General features: G+C 42.3%; 1 protein-coding gene across 1 annotated transcript; it reads right to left on the reverse strand.

Moving 5' to 3' along the window:
* Nucleotides 1–13491: 13491 nt before the first annotated feature.
* Nucleotides 13492–15415, reverse strand: LOC140843917 (uncharacterized). The gene is made up of 2 exons (XM_073214446.1): nt 14416–15415; nt 13492–13666 (listed from the first exon to the last, which is right to left on the reverse strand). Exons 1-2 carry the CDS (start codon nt 15413–15415, stop codon nt 13662–13664), a joined length of 1005 nt encoding a protein of 334 aa, XP_073070547.1. The 3' UTR covers nt 13492–13661.
* Nucleotides 15416–17116: the final 1701 nt, after the last annotated feature.

The following is a 17116-nucleotide window of genomic DNA, read 5'->3' on the forward strand; positions in this document are numbered from 1 at the left end:
TGTAATACCAGCTTTGAGTTTTTTTCCTAGGGAGGATGGAGAAATGTAAATATGAATGGAAAGACATGAAATAGAAACATGAATATAAGATACCTAGAAATAACAGAAATGCTGGGAAAACAAGAGAAAAAGTGGTTTTGAGAGAAGGGACTATCCAAGGGCAGGCATATCCCAAACACATTTTAGATAGACCATACTTAAATGTGAAAGCATTATTTAAAATGTTCAGAGAAATGCTTAAAATATTTTTTGACATTGTAATATGGAATGATTTTTATAGAGAAAAAAAACGTGAACCATAAAGGAAAAGATTGCATGAAAATGTAAAACTTCTATATGACATTAAGCCCTTAGTAAAAGTCAAAGCAAAGATTAGAAGAACATAATTTTAATGGCTATCATGAAGGATTAATATTCAGAAAATATATAAGTATTTTTACAACTTAATAAAAGAAAACAAATCTTATTAGGAAAAAATGGCAAAGGGTCTAAACAAAATATCAAGGTAGAACACAAAAGCATTAATAAACATATGAAATGATTTTAAAATTATTAAAAGTAATTAGAGAAAGCAGATCCAAGAATAGGTAATGGTCTGATACAATTATATGCTAGCTAAAATGGACATCAATAAAAAATAAGGATTATTTCTATTACTATTAGATTTTGGATAAATAAGTGTAAACACTTTGAACAATTATTTAGCATCATCCAAGAAAACAAAAAGGAGATGCATTTATCCTATGGCCACACAATTCCACTTTTATGTAAAGATCAAAGATAAAGTGAATCAGACATCTACAAGGATGTGTGCATGTTAATTGCAGCCTTATTTGAAAGAATTTTTAATCTGAAAGTCTGTAATACAGGCTGCTAGAAAAAAATATCTGAAACAAGAAATATTTGTGAGACTCTTGGGGAAATGTGAACAATAAGTGAATGTTATATAGCATTCAGGAAGTTTTATAATTTTGTTAATAGCAACAGTGTTACTGCATCCTTATCTGCTAGAGATTCATAGTGGGGAATTTATGCGTAAAATGATGTGAGGTGCAGACTTTGCATTGAAGGACCCCGGGGGATTCAGTAGTATGGGAAGCTGGATGATATAAATGGAACAAAGCTGACTGAATAATAACTTCTTACTCTGTGAGAATGACCAAAAGTTATATGTGCAATGAATACATATGTAAGTGTCAATATGTGTGTAAGTGCATGTCTGTACATTTCACTATTTAGATTAAGAATGTGTGAGTGTGTGTGTGTGTGTATACAAATACATATACACTTATGCATTTTATATACTGTTTATTTGTGGGGTATCTTCACCAACACTCACAGTACACATATTATCTATCTATTCATCCATCCCAGTGCTTTCCTGAAGAAAAGGTAAAGTTTACTAATGTTGGCAGCATATTAAATTACCAGCATAGATATATTGCTAGTGACAGAGTAAAGTCATGCAATCTTTTCAGGGTATTATTGGACAGTATTTGAGCTTAAAGATCATTATTATCTTTAATTTAGTAGTTCTACTCTATGCATTTGTGATGTGGAATTAATTAGAAGCCATGTCAACTAGTTACACAAAATACTTTCATTATACTACTATTATTAGATTAAAGATACAAAATAATTACTTAGTCTTTATTAGAAAAAGGTTGACATAAATTATGCTGCAATAGACACCAAAGAGTGCCCTTGGTGGCATAAGAGAAGATTTACATGATTTACATAAATGGAAAGACAAATTATGCTCTTGAAGAGAATGAGTCAATAATCTAAATATGTCTGTTTCTTTGAATTATGCTATGTGATTAACAAAATTCCAAACAAATCCAATGGAGTATTCTTAAAACTGACAAGTTATTCTAAAATTATAATGAAAAAAATACATGTATTATCTATGGTGTCAGTCAAGACTAACTTCGCTACAGCAGTGACACTGATTAAAACAACAAGTGTTTATTCTTCACTCGGCTCATTATTGATGGTTGTTATTTTCATGCGAAACTCGTCATGATGAGACATCAGCTTTCCAGAACTCCATGAGCCTCAGGGCACAGAGAAAAGAGCATCTGATGAAGGACACGCTGACTCTCACAGCAAAGCCTGGGGTGGCACGGGTCCCTTCACTCGCATTTCATGGACCAAAGCAAGTTGTTTGGCTACAGAGGAGTTCAGGGAACAGGGGAAATAAAATTCTATCAAGACAGACAGTGCTAATGGGTACATAATTTCAATCCTCAAAAAGACAGAGGAACTAAGCCTCCTAGACAAAAAACATATATATTAATTTATATTATTTAAAGCAAAAATAGTATTCCAGATGTATGTGAATACATACTGTCACCAAACAACACCTATATTTGTATAGGTATAAATATAAATAGAAAATCTAAATCTAAATATTTGTATATATCAAATACATATAAAATATCAAATATATAATGTAGATGGAGTATTATTTGTATCTTCAATATATTGTACAATATTATATGTGATATATTATTTATATACGATATGTTAAAATATGCAATACATAAAATACATTATATAGTGAATATGAAATTATAATTTGACATACAATTTATAATTATAATTACTTAAAATCATATAAATAAATATATAAAATATGTTACAGTTAAGATATGTATTTTATATATTATATATTTTACATTATATTATAATGTATATAATTATAATACATAAAGTATTAAATATATATATAGTATTAAAATACAAATATAGAAATTATCCAATCTGAAGAACAGGGAGAACTAAATTGAAAAAGAATGACCAGGTCTTCAGGGAATTGAGATCTGGCATAGGTGTTACTATTCATCAGAAGGAGATGAGTATAAAATTGGAACAGAAGTAATATTTGAAGGAATAACAGTTGAATCTTTTCAAAATCTGATGAAAAAAATTATTTATGTATGCAAGAATCTCCGTGAGACTCCAAGTAAATATTAAAAGTCATATCTAGGCACATTATATTTGAAATGCCATAAGCCAAAGTTAAAGAAAAGAAAAAAAGTAGCCAGAGTGGGAAAAGCAACGTATGTACAGGCATGTAAGGGTTAAGAACAAATGTCGACTTTCCAGAAAGTAACAAAAAAACATTTTTTTTAAGTGCTGGAAGTTAAAAAATAAAATTTGTCATCCAAAAATATTCTCCAAAAATGAGGAAGAAATCAAATATCTTCAAGTTAACAAAAGCTGAGGCAATCTGCTGCCCCCAGGATGTGCTAATGGCTGCCCTTTGGGCTGAAGGAAATGGGGCCAGTTGGAAACCTGCTTGTAGAGACAGGAATGGTGGGCACTGTAAATGGTAAATGAGTATCAACTAGAAAAGACTATGTTCCTTTTGCTTGTCAATCACTTAAAAGAAAACTGACTTTTTTTTTTATTAAGGTATCATTGATATACACTCTTATGTAGGTTTCACAAGAAAAACAATGTGGTTATTATATTCACCCTTATCAAGTCCCTCCCCCATACCCCATTGCAGTCAGTGTCCATCAGTGTAGTAAGGTGCCACAGAGTCCCTGTTTGTCTTCTCTGAGCTGCACTGTCTTCCCCGTGACCCCACACACACATTGTGCACTGATCATGATACCCCACGATCCCCTTCTCCCTCCCTCCATACCCACCCTTCCACACCCCTCCCCTTTGGTAATAGCTCATCCCTTCTTGGAGTCTGTGAGTCTGCTGCTATTTCATTCCTTCAGTTTTGTTTCATTGTTATAGTCCACAAATGAGGGAAATCATTTGGTACTTGTCTTTCTCTGCCTGGCTTATTTCACTGAGCATAATACCCTCTGGCTCCATCCATGTTGTTGCAAATGGTGGGATTTGTTTCCTTTTATGGCTGAATAGTCTTCCATTGTGTATATGTATCACATCTTCTTTATCCATTCATCTACTGATGGACACTTAGGTTGCTTCCATATCTTGGCTATTGTAAATAGTGCTGCAGTAAACATAGGAATGCATATGCCTTTTTGAATCTGAGAAGTTGTTTTCTTTGGGTAAATTCCTAGGAGTGGAATTCTCAGGTCAAATGGTATTTCTACTTTTAGTTTTTTGAGGAACCTCCATATTGCTTTCCACACGGTTGAATTAGTTTACATTCCCACCAGCAGTGTAGGAGGGTTCCCCTTTCTCCACATCCTCGCCCTCATTTGTTGTTCCTAGTCTTTTCTATGTTGGTCATCTTAACTGGTGTGAGGTGATATCTCATTGTGGTTTTAATTTGCATTTCCCTGATAATTAGAGATGTGGAGCATCTTTTCATGTGCCTGTTGGCCATCTGAATTTCTTCTTTGGAGAAATGTCTGTTCATATCCTCTGCCCATTTTTGAATAGGGTTATTTGCTTTTTGGGTGTTGAGGTGTGTGAGTTCTTTATATATTTTGGATGTTAACCCCTTGTCATATATGTCACTTACAAATATATTCTCCCATACTGTAGGATGCCTTTTTGTTCTGCTGATGTTGTCCATTGCTCTACAGAAGCTTTTTAGCTTGATGCAGTCCCATTTGTTCATTTTTTATTTTGTTACCCTTGCATGAGGAGATGCGTTCAGGAAAAAGTTGCTCATGTTTATATTCAAAAGATTTTTGCCTATGTTTTCTTCTAAGAGTTTTATGGGTTCATGACTTGCGAAATTCAGGTCTTTGATCCATTTTGAGTTTACTTTTGTGTATGGGGTTAGACAATAATCCAGTTTCATTCTCTTGCATGTAGCTGTTCAGTTTTGCCAACATCAGTTGTTGAAGAGTCTGTCATTTCCACATTGCATATCCATGGCTCCAAGAAAACTGACTTTTAAAAGCACAAATAACTGTAAGATAGGTTTTTAGATGTTTTGGGTTAAATTGCATTATTTCCAGAATCTCTTGCCTGGCCTTAGTGCATCTCCATATCAATAGGTGTTTCAAAGGGGTGGAGAAAAGTAGTCCATCTCCATATCACTAGGTAATTACAAGGGTGTGCGAGGACATATCTGGACTGGAGAGGCTGGCCTCTTCTGCAGCTGGGTCAGGAGAGACACAAGAGAGCAGAAGTGGACTGCTTGTAAGAAGTAAATGGGTTTCTCCCACTTTATTTCTCCCTTTGTCTAATTTCGGTTTCAAAGGTATTTTGCCCTGGGATTTCCTCTGGGAGTTGCAGATATATCTAGAGATAAAAGTATAACAAAAACAGCAACAATGAACAGTTCTAACAGGTGGGTACTTTATCAGCCTTACTTTACAGAGAAAAAAAGAGACCAGCATGGATTAAACGGCTTACATAAAATCCCAAGTGGAGTAGAGTCCACTCTGTGACCCTACAGTCTGTCTTACTTTTCTATGTTATTAATGACTTATAGCAACTGTGTCATTAAATCCTCACATTATGTTCATATGGTGAACCTAGAACTGTCACAGTATTGAATGTCACTGAAGGTATTTCATGTAAATTCGGCTATATTTTATACAGCATTACTTATGGAAAGGAAAGAAATTTTTGTTGTTTCATGAAATGTTTTCAATCCTTTAGAACCCTTCAAAATTTGCTATGATTTCACTATAATATCTATTACAACTTGAATTTCATTCCATGAAACCACTGAAGCAAAGCAAATTCTATAAGCCATGGAAGCCTTTGATGTGAAATATTTATCCATTTTTGTAAATCATAGGCAGTGACTTCTCACAATAATAACTCACTTGGACCAAAGGAACAGTAAAGGGAACATTTGCTCTCTTATACATATATAATCAGTGGTTTTATGGCAGTTGGTGATGGATTTGTATTACAATAAATACAGAAAATGACCCCTCAATTTTATAGTATCTACCTCCAAAGAAGAGCTTAAAGGCATTACATAAATCCAAAGTCTTTAGACCATTTTTTCCTCTTTTTTAATATATACTTTGGGAAATAGATCCTTTTTATGTAGGAACAATTGGGAAGACTCTTCTATGCCTCATGCCCTTTCCCCTGGTATTAGGAGACATTCACCATGTCTCCTGGGCTCTGCTGGGCTGTGGCAGGTACTCAGACTTTCTCTGTTTTTGATGACCTGGGCAGTTTTGAGCAGTGCTGGCCCATTGCACTGTCCGAGTCACCTCCACTGGGATGTGTCTGATGTTTTTCTCATGATGACACTGGGGTTTTGTGTTTTGGCAGGAAGACCACAGCGAGAAAGTGCTGTTGTCATGGCATCACACCAAAAGTTGTACAGTCAACAAGAGTAATCACGGTGGCTGTTGACCTTGATCACCTGGCTGAGGTAATGTTTGTCAGGTGTCTCCAAGGTGATGATGATCCTCTTTTTTAAAGCTTCAGTATATATACACATTTTAGATTGCAAAGGTAAATCATCTTTACTTTTTTTTCTTCTAAATTTATCTTTCATGTATCAAAATACCTCTACAATGGCTCCTTAATGAAACCCAGACTTGAAGCTGGGTTTCTTGATTGCTTGAGGTGCTTAAAAATATTTTTGTTATTTTTTTCGTTATTGCTCATGTTTAACCTTTAATTAGGCTTAATTTATTTGGATAACTAATTGTTCAAAGTAGTGTCCTACTGAGTAAAACATGGTGTTTGATTTAGAGCCTGAACATGGAAGGCTTTGCTATGTCATCACTCTACATAACTGAATCTTGTTAGTAGCTGTTTGTTAAAGAACATGCCTTTATCTGGAGTCTTTGGTTATAACAGTTCATTTCATGTAATGACTAAAAGCTTAAGTTCACAGGCTATTTAGAAAGGAAATTCGAATCCACAAGTGGAATCGCATAGAAGAACCTGCTCATTTTATAATATTTTATACATTTTGTAATGAAGATTTCAACTCCCATGCCTAACATTAGTCATGGGCATTAGAAAAATGATTAAATAAACATGGTTTGGAGTTGAAACTATGACCATGAGTGATTCTCAACACTTCTGTAAATCTATTGATGACTACTGTGAACCACTTGCCTATGGCATGAGCTATGCTCTTTCCTAAATATCAGTAAGAAAGAGAAAATCAAAACTTAGTCACCTTCAGTCATTTGCCTTTTTAAGGAGCATTAATTTTTTAAAATAAATGTTTCATTTTAAAAATGTTTCAGATTTCAAAAAGTTGCCAGGCTGGTTTGAAGAGTCCCCAGGTTCTCTAGACTTTTTCTCTATTGCTAACATCTTACATTCTGTGGTAGTTTTGCCACAATTAGTGAGCCACCTCTTCCTATTGTGGAGAGACAACCTTCCTTCCTGAACTCCAGACACAGTCCTGCCTTTGCTCAGTAAGATTACACCAGTCAGGAGATTTGTCATGTGAATAGCCGGCTACTTTGTTACCTCAGTACATAATTGTAGTTGAGAAGAATCATACGATCTTGGGGACATAAAACTTCAGAAATCATCCAGTCTAATTCCCACTCAAAATCATACACCAAACATATTAATATATTAAAAGTTAAAGGTCCTTTTTCTCCATATACATTCAGCTTGCTAGCCCTGTACTATGATTTCGAGCATCATGGAATAGACCACATTGCCGTTCAGCCACAGATCTTTTTAAATATATGATGTAGGCTACGGATTCTTGAATCTCTGCTATGGGTGGACAGTCTTCTGTTGTAACTGACCCACTCTGATGAGGCTTCCAGACGCGTCCTGGTGTCCTGCCCATCCCCTGGAGGTGTAGTTGTTGGTGATCCTCTTTTTATAAGGCAGAATTGTTCTTAGGCACGTTATCATTTCACCTCTGTTTTTCTTCCCACTAACAACCTACACTTCTGCTTAGCAGAAATCGCACAGACCCCAATAGGGAATCTTTTTTGGTACTTTTATTGGTTTTATTAGATGTGATCAGGTTTAGAGCTAAGACACTGTGACAAGCAGCTTCAGAATCTCTCTCACAAGTGGTATATTGAAGCCCTGATAATTAATCCCGTTTTAAAAACCAGAGTGCCTTGCTTACAGAAACGATGAATCCTATATCTACTCTACTAAATGTGCATCAAAGAGGAAGCAGAAAAATGAGTTGTGGAGAATCATAAAGACCAATCAAATGAGAACAACGAAGGCTATTTACGAGAGCTGCTAGAGCAAGGCAGCTGGCCCCTGTCACTTGTTTTTGCTCAGGCAGAGGAGTGGGGAAGGTTTACAGGGCAATAGGAAGGCTTGGTGGGCCATGGTTGGAGGCTGTCAGTGTGGGGAAGAAGAAGGTGGGTAACTCGAAGCAGCAGAATCCTATGTGATGGGTTATGGGAGCACATTTTGCCCTAAGTTGTAAGCAGGGCAAAATTAGAGAAGATCACAGTTAATCACCAAACCCTATCTCTTTTTGGCCAATCATTATAGGGGTTGTTGGTTCGCTTCTGGGATCAGTCAGATGAGCCAGTGGTCTGCTCTCCTACAAGTCTGATGTAGAGAGAGCAGGTGGCTTCCTGGACTGGGTATGTGGATAGTGTGTCGGCTTCCTGGGCTGGTAACGTGGATAGTGGGTCCACTTTCTGGACTGGGAATGTGTATAATGTGTCAGCTTCCTGGGGCTGGGAACGTGGACAGTGGGTCGGCTTCCTGGTCTGGGAACATGGATAGTGGGTCGGCTTTTTGGGGTTGGGAATATGCATAGTGGGTCAGTTTCCTGGGGCTGGGAGCATGGACAGTGGGTCAGCTTCCTGGGGCTGGGAGCGTGGACAGTGGGTCGTCTTCCTGGGGCTGGGAGCGTGGATAGTGGGTCGGCTTCCTGGTCTGGGAATGCAGATAGAGGGTCAGCTTCCTGGGCTGGCAGCTGCAGGTTGTGGGGGTAGAATTCTAATTTTATATATGGTCTGGATTGTCCACTGTATATTCAGTCTCTCACATAATTGGTTTCTACAAATGTTCTTCTATCCCTTCCTTTAAATTATGCTTGAGCTGTGCATCATGGAGGTTTGTCTGGCTCTCTAGTGACACCCCAGGGGCTGGGGTAATGCATATGACATCACTCACAATCTGTGATTCTTCAAGGTTTGCATCACGCTGCAGCGTTTCATAAAACATGTGAGTTACAGCTTAGATTGCAGTTGCTTTTAAATTAAATTAAGTATTGGGTTTGGTGGTATATAGGTAAATCTATGAAATATCAAATTTAAGAGTATTTTTGCTCTGGGAAAGATTCAGTGGATTGCAGAAAAGAAACACATAATGAAATCAGTTTTAAAATAAGTCTGCTTTTGGCAGAGTACACATTTATTTCCTGTATGATAAATCAAATTAGCGAAAGCATGAATGTCAGTCCCCCAGAACTGGTGATATTACAGGGCTTGTAGGACTGAGCATCAAACAAGCTTAAGAAAGTCCATCAGAAGATGCATAGAAATGAATTGTAGGAAGAGGTAAACACACAGGAAAGAATAAATCTTTACTTAAAAATCATATTTCTGTGTTTTTAATGAGAAATGATTGTGGGGGTTCTTCTTCCCCAGCTGGCACTGATATATGTAGGTTGCAGACTATGGTTCAAGTCACAGTCATTATTTATTTATTTTCTTTTCCTGCAGTTGAATCTGAACTCCTCAGAGGCAGAAACCAATTTTGTTGTTGTTTTTACTGTCATCTATCCCTGTCTACATACCTCTAATCTCTTCTCTGTAGAAAAAAAGGAGAATATCTCATTCATGAAAGGTTCTAGAAAATGTTTGTTAAACGAGTGGGTGCATGCAGAAATGAAAAGGTAGATGACTTCACTGCCTTTCTCTGGTTTGTTCAATGTGTTAATAAAACATTTTACATTCCATAGCTATTTTACCCTTGACATACCTTGTTTAGGATAGATTATGTACTTAATACTTTTGATGTCCTTCTAATATTAAATTTGAGGAATGATATTAGTTGAAATACAATATCCAAACTGAAAAACTAGTGTATATTTCCCATTAGGACTCACTGGGAATCTTTGGCCCTAAGTAATTTATCAGTGAGGATCTAAACAAGAAAAGGGAAAACATTTCATGAGTTTAAAGCAGAGAATTGAAACCGCATTGCTTATACATGTGATGGAAACACCACGGATCTGAATGAATTGGTGAAGCTACCCAGAGATGAGCCACACAGGAGGCTATTACCCTACAGGCTGGAAGCTCAAAGGCAGAAGGCAGGTCCTAGTCCAGTGCCGGATCACCCATAGGCCGGAACATGCACAGAATTCTGTCTGGACCTAGAGGAGACTCAGCCACTGCCAAAGATTCCACCAACACTAGAAGGAGGGGAAGAAGTGCTCTGGGTTCTCCCTTCCCTTCATACCCCCATGTCCTGCCGGAACCTTCTGTTGGTGGATCCTGCCAGAACAAAGTTGTCATGGGAGAAGAGGAAGTACACTTGCAGAGCTGGACCCTGTGATGAAGAGTAGGGTGGGGAAGGGGTGAAGAAGGGATGAGGACCAATAACCTATCAGCAGTCCATGGTGAGGGAGAGGAGGCATTCATAACAAATATCCCCCCTGACTCTGCTGGCTGATGGTGATCAACTTATTAACTCAGATGAGGCAATCCTCTGCCAGAGGAGTGTTAGGATCCAGGCTTCCGAGGCTTCCCCAGAGAACAAACTACACAGGCATAGAGATGTAAATTCAAGCAAAGTCTTTATTCAGCTAGCTAGCTGAGGTCCAAGTCAGCCCGATGCAGCGGGTCTCAACAAGGACCTCGAGCACTCAGAGCCAAGGGTTTATATAGCAATTTCAAAGCACTTAACTCATAGCAATTTTCTATAACTATACATTATTCTTGCAAGACATATATCCTGGGGTTAAGCAAGGGCAGGGTAAGACTACTCCTCAATGGTTAGGGAGGTTCTGCACGATAAGCTTGGTATGTAAGATTTACTGACCAAGGTTAGCTGACCAAGGGTCACAGCTGCCCACCACCCGGTGCTCATGATAAACTTGTTTTTCAAGGCCTTACCCAGGCCCAGGGTTTTTTTTTTTTTTTTTGCTTAGATTCTACATTTCCCCACTTTCCTTTGACCATTCCAATCATGGAATGTTTGTTTCTTCCTGCTGTGTGAGTGAATGATACTGCGGTCTCAGCATTAGCACCTGAACAGCACTCACTCTTTCCCTAACAAAGGCTATTAGCCGGTTTAAGATACAGGGACCTAAAGTGAGAAGCAGTATAAGAATAAGCAAGGGCCCTGCCAGGGTGGATATCAGGGTTGTAAACCATGGGGATTTAGTAAACTAGGATTCAAATAGCCCTTGGCTGGCCTCTCACTCTCTCTCTTCCTTTGATCTGGTCTCTCTCTAAGTTTAGACATTGAATCTCTTACTATTCCGGAATGGTCTGCTGTTAAGGTTTAGCTAAGTTTTGTTAGTTCTTTTTCCTGACTCTTAATGCTCTCTGCACTCCTTTACATTTCCCCCCTTTTCTTGATTAGACTGTGGAATCTTCCACAGCGGCATCTGGGTCCTGATACCTTTGACGAAGGACTAAGAGTTGGACAGTGTCAATTCTTTCCTGCACAAACTTAACAAGCCTGTTAATTATGCACGGGCCAATCGTAAACAGCAACAGCAGGATGACGAGCGGCCCCGCAACGGCCGAGAGAAGGGTAGCAAACCAAGGCTTGTATTTGAACCAAGACTCAAACCAGCCTTCGCTACTTTCATATTCTTTACGCCTCTTCTCTAAATCTTTTTTCAGTTTGGCCAAGGAATCTCTGACTGCACCTGTTTTGTCTACATAGAAACAGCACTCTTCTCTTAAGGCTGCGCATAACCCACCTTCCTTTAAGAACAAGAGGTCCAGGCCTCTTCGGTTCTGTAGGATCACCTCGGACAAGGAGGTGAGGGATTGCTCTAGGTCTGATATTGTCTGTTGGAGTTGTTCTAGGTCTCTGTCGATTGCCAGCCTCAGGGCTGTGAGCCCCTTTTCTCGAGTTACAAGGGCTGCAACCCCCGTGCTTGCCCCTGCCATCCCTAGGGTGAAGAGGGTTCCAATGGTCAGGGCGGTAACAACCTCCCTCTTGCTCCAGTGGGGGCTCAGCCTTTCTTCCCAATAAGAAAGGAGAGATTCATGAGAATGATACATTAGGCGAGGTAGAAGGGCCACCAGCACACAAAAGTCACTGTTAGCATTGAACACAGAGGTGGATAGGGCCGGAGTGAGGCCTGTCTTTGAGCAGAGCCACCAGCCCGAGGAGGGTATAATCCACTTTCCCTGCTCCCACGTAGTGTTATTATAGGAGGAGCATAACTGGCTCTGGGTCGTCGGGACTGTGCCTACACACGTACCAACGACTGAGACTTGAGCGATTGTAAGTCCCCACGGTCTCCCATCCCAGTAAGTGGGATGGGAGTTGTTGATAGTGTAGGAGCCATTTATCCCGATTGCCTCATAGAAGGGGGGTGAACCTGGGTAGCATAGCCAACAGGGATCGGTGAGGGAGGAAGTGGTGTGGTTAAGAGTCTCTACAACTGCCTGTACCATTTCCCACATGGGATTATCTAACCCGGAGGAGGTGTGCTGGGCCCACAACCCAGAGGTCGATGGACTCGGTCCTCTCGTGGGCTCTGGAGCAAGCGTTCTGGTCAGCATTTTTTCATCCTTTTTACTCAGGCCCTTGTCTTGGATTGAAGGTTTCTGAGGATTTATGACCGGGTTGGGACCTAAGGCTTTCTTGACTATTGGCTCAACTTTTAATTTGACTCGGATAAGGGTTCCAAAGGGAGGGGTCTGATAAAGATATAGGCCCCAGGTTAACCCTGTCTGCCATTGGGTGTTTTTTTTTCCTTGTTCTGTGAACTGGAGCTTGAGCAGATTACAGTCTGGGCTGTACCTAGTTTGGGTGCACGGTTTAACAAATGAGAGAGTGATGAGCTGAGGAGTTACTTGCCACTTCCACTCTCCGTCATTGGTGGTAACACAACTCCAGCGTGCACAGTATCGGGCCTCAGCCCCTCCACACTGCTGCTTCGCTGGCCCTGTTCGAAACCCTGGGCACGCATAAAACCCATTTCGACTCACAGAGACTCTGCGCTGCTTTTCTCGCCAGTCTCCTCCTCCCATTCCAACAGGACAGAACTGAGGGGTGCAGGGAAGAGGGAGGCCTGAATGCTGACTCTTGCCTTTTCCGCCTCTCTTTTCTAAGTCCGCTACTCTATCTAGGTTAAAGTACAGGTTAGGGAACCACGTGCCTAAGGGGAGTCGTGTGGGAAGTGCGGTTGTATATTTCATGAGTTTCCCAGTTCTCTATTTCCCAGGTGAGCTGATAGGGGACATGGGGGTTAGGGTTCTGGTGGGTTGGAGGTAGCAGGAGCATCAGAATCACCAATAGCATGGTTCTTTTTATACAAGCGAAGCTTGAGGGGGTTATTAGTCTGAGTTACCCACCAATCCGGGCCCGGCGGGGGTCGCTGTTCTGTGTCGTCTCATGTAAACAGGGTCTCTCACCCAGAACTGATGAGGTACCGAAAGGTCCTCTGGCCGATAGGCTTCCTGGATGGACAACTTCTAGGAGCCGGTCCCATTGCCTCGATGAGATGTGGCTCCTTTCATCTTCGGCTTAGGTGTAGTTTTAAGGGATTGGCAGGATGCTGCTGCACCTTCCACTTTTCCTTACAGGCCCCTGGGTCTTTATGAGGCAGGACCTTCCGAACGTGGGTGTGGTGTACCCAGGGAGCGATACCATCAACCTTGAGAGCAGTGGGGGTGGTAAACAATACAACATAAGGTCCTTTCCACCTGGGCTCGAGAGTCTTCACTTGATGTCTTTTGACCCATACTATATCCCCTGGGACTATGCCATGTTCCGGGCTCGGAATTTTCCCGCCCTCATAATATGCTCTGATCAGGGGCCAGATTTCTTGCTGCACTTTAGCAAGAACTTGCAACACATTCAGATAGTCAGGGGCCAGGTCCTCTGCATCGGGAAGCTGCACTCGTCGAGTTATAGGTGGAGGGGCCCCATACATTATCTCAAATGGAGTTAAACCATGTACATAGGGGGAGTTCCGAGCACGGAAGATGGCTAAGGGAAGGAGAGTCACCCAGTCCCCACCAGTCTCCAATACCAATTTAGAAAGGGTCTCTTTCAAGGTCCAATTCATTCTCTCTACCTGCCCAGAGCTTTGTGGGTTATAAGCACAATGTAACTTCCAATCTACTCCCAAAGCTAGGGCTAGTCCTTGCAGGACTTTGCTAACGAAAGCCAGGCCATTATCGGAACCTATTGCTTCAGGGACCCCATATCTGGGGATGATTTCTTCAATTAATCTTTTTGCTACTACCTGGCTAGTCTCATGCTTGGTTGGAAAGGCCTCCACCCACCCAGAGAAAGTATCTACCATAACTAGCAAATACCTGTATCCATACTTCCCTGGTTTTATTTTGGTGAAGTCTATTTCCCAATTCCTCCCTGGAGCCCTCCCCCTTTCCCGAGTACCTGCTGGGTGCAGCCCTCTTGGGGCTGGTCTTAGCATTGCACAGCTACTGCATTCTTTCATGATCTGGCGAGTCACCTCATTCTGGTGGGGAAACACCAACTGCGCAGACTGGAAAAGGCTGAGCAGTTTTTTTCCACCTAGATGGGTGGACTTATGCAGATTAGCAAGCAGGTACTGTCCTAATGCTTCTGGCAAGATCAATCTACCCTCCTGGTCCCTACCCCAATGTCCCTCTCCAAACACTTCCCCCGGGACTTGTTTCCTAATCCACTCAAGATCTTGAGGGGAATACTCAGGTTTGGGCGGCAGTGCGGGCAGTTCAGGTATGGGTATTTCGAGGGCCGCAAGCACAAGAGAGTCTGAGAGGGCTGCCCTTTTAGCTTCTGCATCTGCATGGCTGTTGCCGATGGCCTCGGGTGTCTTCTTTGATTGGTGGCCCGGTACATGTATAACTGCTACCGCTTTAGGTTTTTCAACAGCAGCTAATAGTCTTTGGACTTCTTGCAGATTCCTCAGTCCCTTCCCTTCCGCGGAACAGAATCCTCTTTCTTGGTAGATGGCACCATGGACATGGACAGTGCCAAAGGCGTATCTGCTATCTGTGTAAATGTTGGCCCGCTTTCCTTCTGCTCTTTCCAGGGCCTCAGCGAGAGCAATAAGTTCCGCCTTCTGTGCTGAGGTGCCAGGGGGCAGAGCTGTGCTCCAGACAACTTCCCCATCGTGGGTTACTACTGCTGCCCCTGCTCTCCTGACCCCCTCCTGCACAAAGCTGCTCCCATCCGTATACCAATTTAGCTCACAGTTCAGTAACGGTGTGTCTTTCAGGTCTGCTCGCACCTGGATAATTTCGGAAAGGATATCTCTACAGTCATGGATGGGGGTCGTCAGATCTGGGTCCGGCAGAAGGGTGGCAGGATTTAGGGTTACCGGGTCAGAGAAGGCGATTCGGGGAGAATCTAGTAGGAGCCCTTGATAGTGGGTGAGTCTTGCATTCGTCATCCATTTTCCTGGAGGATGCTTCAGGATCCCCTCCACGGTATGTGGGGCTGTTATTCTCAGATTTTGGCCAAAAGTCAGCTTGTCTGCCTCTTTTACCAGTAGAGCGATGGCTGCTAGGATACGCAGACAAGGTGGCCACCCGGAGGCCACTGGGTCTAGCCGCTTAGACAAATAAGCCACAGATCTCTTCCACGGGCCCAGCTGCTGAGCCAGAACTCCTTTAGCCACTCCCTTCTTTTCATCTACAAACAGGGTAAAGGGTTTTTCTGGGTCTGGCAGAGATAGGGCGGGGGCCCGGAGGAGAGCTTCTTTTAGTCTGTCAAACGCCTCTTGTTGTTCCTGCATCCATTGCCAGCCCGGCCCTTCTTTGGTTGCTTCATATAGTGGTCGGGCTATTTCTGCGTACCCTGGAATCCAGAGCCTGCAAAACCCGGCTGAGCCAAGAAATTCTCTCACTCCCCGGGGTGAGGAAGGGATGGGGATAGCCAGGACAGTTTGCTTCATGGCCTGTGTTAGCCATCTGGCCCCATTAGATATTGTGTACCCCAAGTAGACTACTGACCTCTGACAGATGTGGGCTTTCTTGGCGCTGGCTCGATATCCCAGTTCACCTAGTTCAGCCAGCAAGTTCCCCGTGGCTTCTTCGCACTCTTCACGGGTTTCTGTGGCCAGCAACAGGTCATCTACATACTGCAGCAACGTCACGTGGGGGTGGCTCCTGCGAAAGGGCTCCAAGTCCTGGCTTAGGGCTTCATTGAATAAGGTGGGAGAGTTCTTGAAGCCCTGAGTCAGTCTAGTCCAAGTAAGCTGCCCTTTTCTTCCTCCCCCTGGCTCTTGCCACTCAAAGGCAAACAAAGGCTGACTAACTTCAGAGAGTGGAATACTAAAGAAGGCATCTTTCAGGTCCAGAGTAGTATACCACACATGCGTGGGTGGCAGGTGGCTGAGTAAGGTGTAAGGGTTGGGCACTGTAGAGTGGATGTCTTCTACCCTCTCATTGACTTTCCGCAAGTCTTGCACTGGCCTATAATCTTTACTGCCAGGCTTCCTCACTGGAAGCAGAGGCGTATTCCATGCAGATTGGCAGGTCTTAAGGATTCCTGTCTCTAACAGTCTATGGATATGGGGTGCTATCCCTTTCCTAGCCTCTTCTGGCATTGGATATTGCCGGACCCGGATGGGTAGAGCTGCGGCTTTGAGTTGAACAACAACCGGGGATAGGTGTTTAGCGAGACCAATTCCTCCGGTCTCGGCCCATGTGGAAGGGAACTTCTGTACCCAAGAGTCTATCTCTCCCTGGCCCCCCTTTTCTTGATCCGCCTGAAACAGACGATGTTCATCGGCCAGGGAAAGAGTTAACACATGCGCCGGTTGTAGGGGCTGCCCTTCTTTGTCCATGATTTTTATCCCTTTGGGTTCAAAATGAATGCGAGCCCCGACCTTGGTTAATAAGTCTCTGCCCAGCAACGGTGTGGGGCTTTCGGGTACGACCAGGAATGAGTGAGAGACCTGATGCCTTCCTAGGTCCACTTTTCTGTTAGTAGTCCAGGCACATTTCCTGGACCCTGTTGCTCCCTGGACTATACTTGTGCGTCCTGGGTTTAGGGGGCCGTGGGCCTGGTTGAGAACTGAATACTGTGCCCCAGTATCTACCATAAACCCAATGGGAGTCCCCTCCACGCACAGGGTTACCCAGGACTC

Source organism: Manis javanica, chromosome 1, assembly GCF_040802235.1.
Source record: "Manis javanica isolate MJ-LG chromosome 1, MJ_LKY, whole genome shotgun sequence".
In the NCBI taxonomy this organism is placed as follows: domain Eukaryota; kingdom Metazoa; phylum Chordata; class Mammalia; order Pholidota; family Manidae; genus Manis; species Manis javanica.

What these genes read in the sequence shown, in the direction of transcription:
- LOC140843917 (XM_073214446.1), bottom strand. Translation starts at nt 15,415, where the DNA reads ATGACGAATGCAAGACTCACCCACTATCAAGGGCTCCTACTAGATTCT.